This window comes from Ixodes scapularis, unplaced genomic scaffold (assembly GCF_016920785.2).
Source record: "Ixodes scapularis isolate PalLabHiFi unplaced genomic scaffold, ASM1692078v2 PGA_scaffold1__304_contigs__length_218370807, whole genome shotgun sequence".
Classification (NCBI taxonomy): Eukaryota; Metazoa; Arthropoda; class Arachnida; order Ixodida; family Ixodidae; genus Ixodes; species Ixodes scapularis.
This window is the reverse complement of record NW_024609846.1, coordinates 194,241,756-194,250,002: the sequence shown is the minus strand read 5'-3', so window position 1 is coordinate 194,250,002 and position 8,247 is coordinate 194,241,756. Positions and strand designations below refer to the sequence as shown.

The 8,247-nt window shown below is 44.0% G+C and overlaps 1 protein-coding gene across 2 annotated transcripts in view; it reads right to left on the bottom strand.

Moving 5' to 3' along the window:
- Window positions 1-568: 568 nt before the first annotated feature.
- The window catches only part of LOC8033496, an 82,056-nt gene continuing 74,377 nt past the window's right edge, over window positions 569-8,247 (bottom strand). For both annotated transcript variants that reach the window (XM_029991332.4, XM_029991331.4), the window contains exons 4-5: window positions 6,349-7,758; window positions 569-1,926 (exon numbers count right to left, since the gene is read on the bottom strand). In XM_029991332.4, the coding sequence (XP_029847192.3) occupies window positions 1,766-1,926; window positions 6,349-7,758 (1,571 nt within the window). In that variant the 3' untranslated portion in view covers window positions 569-1,765. The remainder of the gene's footprint in view (window positions 1,927-6,348; window positions 7,759-8,247) is intronic.

Below are 8,247 nucleotides of genomic sequence, written 5' to 3'. Positions count from 1 at the left end.
CTATGATCACGGGCGCAACGTCGCCGTTTAGTCTCCCAGAGCTTTGGTGTTGCTCTGGAGACCTCAGCGTCGCATCGGCCTCGTTCAAAAGCTCCTTTCACGTTATCGCGGTCCATACAAAATATTTCACCAAACCTCCCACGTCAATTATGTTGTCAAGCCTTACGGACCTTTCCAAAATCAACGCCCTGAGCAATCACAGACTGTTCATGTCCTACGACTCAAGCCATACCACGCTCCTCAAAACGGCGAGACGCAGTTTCCCCCGGCGGGCAAGTTATAACGCGAAGAGGAAAAAAAGGCAGCTCGAGAATGGGGACCAAGGAAGACGAAGACGCTAGAGCAACTGGCTGGGTTTTCTACAAGAACCCTTATTCTTCCGATGTCCCCTTCAATGTAAATTAAATCATCTCATAATCACCGTAACAATATAATCATCACACTCCTTCCTCGCTTTTTTTGTTCTGTATTCTTTGAACACTTTAAGCGTAGCTTCAGACTAAACATATCAATACGCAACATTCTTCAGAATAACATCTCCTAAAAACAGATGTAGTTTGACTCAGTGTTTACAAAAAACAGTTAAACATTTTTATTGTTCAAGAAAGCGCGGTAGTGGTTGCGCACACTGTCTTGACTAACAAGGCTTGCAAACTCTGCAACACCGACGGCGAAATAAAAGTGACGAATGACATTCGCAGAATGTACGTGGACTACGAGAATGTAGCAAAGTAACGGAACCACGAACTTCTTGGACACCTTGCCAGAAGAGAAGGCCGTTGCGAGTTAATAACCGACGTAGAGTCTTATATCTTGTCTATCTGTTTATCATATTGTTGCTGATGCCTGTTTGCTTGCGCAGTTTGCAACTCTTCCTGTCAAACCGTCTCCAAACTATGCTACAACCACACAAATAGGGCGCGATCCACGCACTGGAATAGCGTCCCCTAGTAGCGTATCGAATGGTACGCTCACACAAAGAAAGCGCTGCAGCGCCTCGTCTCCTTCGCTGAGGCATGCCTGAAGCCCATATGTGGGCACAAACCACAACGTACACTGGCACAACTCTTAAATGTGTCATTTGAAAAATAGACATAAATACGGCTTTCGCGGCTATTTGTTATTTACTACCCCAGCTTCCAGTAGTGAGCATGAGACACATATTAGGCCCAAACAGAGTTGACCAACGCGCAGCAGTACAGTTCTTGACACTTTCACCCCTGGAAATTGAATACCTAACACTTTGTCGTTCACATTAGTGCAACACTGAAATGCTTGCTTTCGATCGTAGCAATCTTCTAGTTGTGACGCTGCTCACGTGACCCGGGTGGTCGCGAGCCGTGGTGCTCGATAAGGTCTTCCATGAATTGTTTTCCTGTATGCGACGATGGTGTTTTATGGGACCACGCAGAACCATCGGCGTTGACAGAACATTCAAAATTGACGCCCCCTTCCGGACTTACAATTATATCACAACGGCTGCTAAAAGCTTTATTGTTGAGTTCGAGGAAACCTGCGCTTCAACATCGCGCTACTACAAAACCTAGGTTTCCAACAACCAATGGACCTTCAATGGGTTGTGAACCGCCATCAAGACACTGGTATACTTTAGGCTTTCCTTCAAACGACCAAACTCAGTTGGCGGTCGCAAAGCCAGGCTGCTTCTTCAGAGTGCAGTCGGTGTTTTGTACGGGTATAGCGAGATTCTGGACTCTTTGTGTGTCTGCTTGGCTAGTAGACATTACGTTTCCGCCAGAAGCGAATTTCAGACTGCGTCTTCTTTGGGTGTAGGCGGTGCCGCCATCTTCTTTGCCTTGTACTTCTCGAAGATGCACGCCAAGAGCCAGAGGAAGGACACGAACAGCTGGAAGCTTCCCAAGAGTCGAAACAGGTCATCGTACTTGCCATGGGCGTCTCGGTAGTAGCCTGCGAATGGCAGGAAAACAGAGAGAGGGAGAGTCACATATACGTACTATCTTACACATAACGAGGTGCACAGGCGATGCGTGCAGGAAGAAGTGTTGTTGTCGCATTAATCATTGACTTGCAGTAAGTATGTCTGCAAAACAAAAAAACATATCTATTTTAATGGAGAAAAACAAATCACAGAGCGCTGTGTCAGAAAGACAGGAAATGTAAGCAGTGTTAAATACAATATGATTTAAAAGATTTTGTGCGCTATTACATAGTTCTGTGGCACCACCTGAGTGTGTCACAGCTTGTAAATAAATGCTTAGACCTCGGAGTTTTATTTCTATTGAAAACATAGTACTACTTCTGTCTATATGCATACAGCAAGAATGACGTTACCTCGGGTGAAAGTTTATCTCCATATTGCACGACAACGTAATTGTATGATTTTGTGCACGGTTATGAATTGTACTTAAAACGCAAACTACACCAAAACGGTCGGGAAAAAATACTCTCAGACACGCCACAATGAGCGCTGACACTCTTAAATAAGTGCAATCTGGTTTCCGGCTTACTCCAGGGAGCCTTGTTTAAAGCATTTCCGCAATATGGGAACACACGATAGATATCCCCTCTCACAATGCAAATAGATCATCAGGATCAATTGAGAACCGTCGTCGACCCTGACCGCTTAAGATATGCAGGACGAACCGAGTCCCGAGTGTCTCATTATCGCCTTGCAGCTCATGTGATCCCAGCATTTGCAAATAAGAACGCAGAAGTAAGTATCACGAAGCAGGAAGTGTGAACATCATAAGTTACCACCGGCGTGTTGTAAGCTGCCAGCGACTTCATTGCCCGTTGGAAAGGGAAATATTCAGGGGAGGCTTCTGCCGAAAAAAACAAATGCTCCGCTCCAATGTTCGGTGCTTCGAGCCGCGTGATATTAAAATGCGGTTTGTTCTTTGTTGGCTCTCATTTTGAATAGAAGGCGCTGATGGAGCCTGTCGTGACAAAACTGGTGCGTTTCTATTGAGTGGCGTGGTGAGGCCATTTCTCTCTTGCATATCGTGGGCAAAGCATCTTCTCAGCTCCTTCTGCTGGAAATGTTTTTTGTTTTGTTTTGTTTTTTTACATTTGCTGTTTATAGAGTAGAAATTGTGACTCCGCTATTACAAAAACCCGAGGTCCAGACTAGTTGTGCAAGGTGAGTTGCATTTGGTGTTTCAGTGGGATATATGCTCCGTTCTAATGGTTCAGATGTCAAGATGAATGAAACCCACGATAGTATGCGAATGAAGGTTAGAATTCGCATGCATTTTGTCTTTCAGCGTGGATTTGAAACCTCTATATTCATTATATAACACGGTTCATTAATCTGCATGTTGTTGAATATTTCCTATTCTGGGACCATGAAAAGGTAAGGAAAATGACCCTCAATGTGCTCAATTGTAACTTTCACATCGCTAATATTATGTATAAGCTCGAGTGCGCATGGACGCTACAGCACAATTTCCAGTGTAAATTTTTCTAGTAGAGTCTTATTAGCTTATTTACATTGACAAACTGGAGATAATATAAAATCTTATTCAATGCACTGACAGATAACTCCTTATAGACCTTTTCACCCTCCGCCGCATGGGCGCTGCCATCTTGGAATCACGTGATGCGGCCGCCATTAGGTTGCTTCAACTTGTTGCTCCACACTCCCGTCCGCGCCTTGGTGGATGCATTGAATCCGTGTTTTTCGTCGCGTTTCACCGCGTTTCTTGCCCTACTCCGTAAAGTGCCGTCCGATACTTATACTTACCATGCAATTGCATTACATCATTATGCGTGCAATTTCTGTAGTTGATTTTGTAACACGTTTTGAATATTTTTTACCGTCGGCGTGCGGGATACGCGTGAAAAGGTTTTATAGGAACGGGGATCAGCGTTTGCACTTGCGCACATTTAATACATATATGACTGGAAGAGAGCCTCGAGGGTTCAAATACCAATAACTTATGAGAACTGAGGTTTGGTTACTAATAAAGGCGGAACATTTGCAATAGGAAGCCCAATGTTATTATATATATGAGTGCGCATTGGTGTCAAGGAAGAAAACAAAAACACTCAGCGTAATTAGCCACGTGTCTTTCCTGAAAACATTGTGTTTTGTAGTTCCAACAGATCGAAAACAGTTTCTTTTGATTACTCTAGGGAACTAGCGGACAAAGCGCGGGAACAAACATTTAGTTTTAATTATTTTTAATGCTAGAAATAATGGTACCTTAACATTAGGCAACTTGTTTGTTCGCAATATCGCACCTATATCGGTTTTACGTTCTTAATCGCGTGGGTGATATAAGCATTCGCTTTATCGGTTTATTTATGAATTCCACGAAATTGTATATCATGCTTGGTCCCATGTCCATAGTCGTTCAGTTGCTTAAGTCATTTTTTAATATAACCATGCAGTTTCAATTAATTTATTTCAACGCAAATATTTTAACTCCCCGCGTAAGAAACTGCCACAGACAGGTTGATAGTGCCTATGATTTATTAAATGTGACGCCGAAAAGAATCCTTCTGCATGAAAATCACCCGAGTGCAGCCGGTTGTCGACTTCGAATAGGGAGTTACTTTCAGTAGATGGCGACGTCAAAATGTGCAAAGCGCATCGTTTCAAATCAGTGAACACCTTTCTACAAAGGTCCATTGGGTGGCGCCTGGCGTTCGACTTCAGCTAAACTTATCGGAGATCATTTCTTTTGCGCTCTTCAATTTCATTCGGCAAATTTTACGGAAGATGAATATCAGACTTTATTTGAAGTCTGGCATTCACTTATCTCACCATCCTCATACCTTGAAAACGTCGTAAGCAAATGTCCATATAACAAAAAGTTTATTTCATAAGGCCAATATTTTGAAAGGCTGTAAATAAGTTCTTCAGTTAAAGAAATTTTCTAGTCAGCCTATTTCTCGAGCGCTTAATTTCTTTAAATAAAACAGGCCGAGACAATATCTCTTTTTGTACATTATCTACGTGATTATATTAAACTTTTCTAGTCATTATAAAACACGTTTCCAGTCTCGAAGTTAGACAAAATTGGTGTACGGAAACCAAACATCGAACAGTAAACTTGTCAGTTCATCTGTTCTTGGTGATTCAGCAGATTGGTAATCATGTTGTCGACCTGATTTTTCACTAAGCACTCATGTAATATAGTATGTTGCAATATAAGATGGTCAGTTCAATATCTGACTTGAGCGGGAGCTATCTACTTCCGTACCGCTCGGTGCAAGCACAGCCAAAGCACGGCGGCTGGCAACCAGCGCACGCTGCAGGCGGAGCTTGTCCTGCTCTTTACTTTTTTTTTCTTCTTGAAATTAGTGTCCACGGGTACGGCCGTGGAGAAGGGTACTTTTCCCTGTGCATCAGCGCAGTTGTTTCACCGCCGAACCTGGCCGAAATTAAAGATTGACGGAATTAGACGCATATAGTGTTAGTAAAAAAAGATCGCAATTTAGGCTTGAGACCACTTCGTGGTTTGCCAAGTGGCTCAATACTATTGTTTCATTCGCTCTGTGCTACTAGAAAGAAATTCATATCGCAAAATTATTCGAAAGTGGCATGAAACAGCATCACAATCGCGTGTACGTTGAAACCAAAACCGACCAAAATGAAGCAACCTAATGGCGCCGAGTGCGCCAGCGCCCTCTAGCCGCCGGTCAGGCAACTACTGGAATGAAAAGGTCTATACGAAAAAAGATACGGTGGATCTCGGTGTGCTAATGTAGGTAGACTAGTGAACGTTGTGTTTGAACTGGACACTATGTGGGACATACTGTCTAGTGACGTTTAATAAAGTCGCTTACCAAATGGACCAATAACCTTCTCATGAAAAAACCCTTCAGGTTTTTGCACCGAGCAGCTGGTTTTCTTTGGCCCGTGATGCATGCTGATGCTTGAGTTCAAACATCCTATGCGACTTTAATTAACGAGCTCCGCTCTGAACCAGAACTTAATCACACATCTCCAGACTATACACTGAGAAGTATCAAACAACTTATTAGTGTGCAGTTATGTATAGTTAATACAGACCCTGTTTATATAGATATCTCGCTATATAGGGAAAACTTTGTGGAGAATCAGAGTAAATAGACATATTTATGATTGTTATGGGGGGAACGACTGTTATAGTGAGTGGTTTTTGAGGATGGAGGTGCCAATATTAACGAGCATCACTTAACATAAAAGGCAATAAAAACCACCAAGATTAAGATAAACCATCTTAAAAAAAACTGAAACGTTCAACGAGAAAACTTTCGAAAATAAAAGGTGTAATGTAGTCTATTTCTGTACTTATGCAATATAGACTAAGACCAAGTGGTGCAAATTGACCACGATATCTAGCCACTGGCAAATAAGTTTCGCTTCGTCGCAACACTCACCTATTATTTTGGGCCTAAAGAAGTTGGCGTTGCCTGTGATGAAGTTGCTCAAGCCATAAGCGAGCGGCATGAGACGAATGCCCAGGTACTCGAGGAACAGGACTGAGAACAGCGTAATGGTGCTTCCGCCGCAGAGAGCCATGGTGACCGCCAGAGCCGTCAGCAAGCTGTAGCTGTTACAGTAGGGTGCCAAATGCATCAAGATACCCGTGAAGAGATAGTTGAGAAGCATCATGTTCCTGCGTTCGATCAGCTTCTTGTCAGAAATCCAGCCGAGCCCCAAACGACCGACGAGATCGCCGCCAGAGTTTGCCAAAAGGATGTAGATTCCTTGCTCCGGGTCGATGCCATGGTCTTTGGCATAGTCTATTATGATGGTGATGAAGGTGCTGTGATTGAACACGTGAGACACCTGTGACAAGGTGACCAGGAGGAAGTACGGTGAAGAGAACATGTCCTTAAACATGGTCATGGCACCGCATACTTTGGACAGCTTGTCATTCATCTTGGGGAGGTTGCCCTTGACAATTGGAATGCTCGAAGCACGCTCAGCTGAGTTGAAAGTATCAGGGTAGTCGATTGGAATCTCTTGGGACTTGGGTCGGGTGGTTCCGTTGGCGATGACTACTATAGCCTTCCCCTTCCTATCTTCTGACGCTGAATGATCTAGAAGTTTTTCTTTCTCAGCTAGGGGTTCTTTCGCCCGGATGTTTTTGCTTTTGGAAACAATAAATGGCTGGGCAGTCTCATTGACAGCGGCAGTGTTGCTTGCCAGAAGGGATTTGATATCGCCCGACTTGCGGTGTTCGCAATACTTTTCTTTCTCTGCTTGCATACCCTTAGAAACCTGACGGAGGTTTTTTGCCAAATTCTTTGCTGAAGCGTCGCCCTCGAGCACCTCCACATTATTGTTGCCGTTCAGCGCAAGCGAGCACTGTCGATCCTCAGCAGATTTCTGCTCAAGCAGCTTCTCTTTCTCAACGGTCACACCTTTGGCCCCTTGGCACAGATTTCTCGCGGCCGTTCGTGCCAGAACTTTGCTTGGAATGTCGGATGTGCTACCAGACACGTCGGCCAGAGTGAAGGTGCTCCCGGTCATGTTAATCTCGCAATCGTAACGAGGGTTTTTGATGATCTCGGGCTCCACCTCTTTGACCGGTTCAATCGGCTTGCGAATCTTGCTACTCAGCAGGAAAGCTGCAGGGAGGGCGTTCAGGGTGAACCCGCTGGCGATGAGGAAGGCGCCTCGGAGCCCGTATTTGCGGGAACAGTACTGGAACAATACTGGGAACACCAGCGCCACCAGTGTCGGTCCAGAGAGGTTGATGCCTGAGGCGGTTGCACGATTCTTCTTGAATACGTTGTTCAGGATAACGGCTGTCAATGTGAACACCAAGCCCGTGCCAAGTCCTGAAATTGGGAAACAAAAAAGAATGCATCAGCTGTTGTTTTGCGGCACTCGCTAAGAACCCATGACCTTCATTGAACATATTTCTGAAACGTTGCCGTTCACTGGCCAATTGTAGACTGTGTCTCCATATGATCGATATCCTGAAGAAATCTTTCACCCGATTTCGACATGCAATCCTTAAAAAAGGCCGACCCTATCGAAACATCAGGTATAACTTTTCACTATCCGGATTATAGAAGCGGAAATTTGCTTCTGGAAACCCAAAATTCAGATTGCAGACAAAGGAATAATTCCTGAAAACCTAAATTCCAGGTAGTGTCCAGTGAGAATCCAGATAGATTTCCGGTTCCATAATCCGGATAGCGAAATGTTATACCGGATTTTTTGGTAGGGAAACCAAGTAGTTTTCAACAGATATAGAACGTCCTTTGCCAAGTTGAAAATTAAACGTGTTATGGGCATCTGTTTTCAACATTTCTTTCTAAACA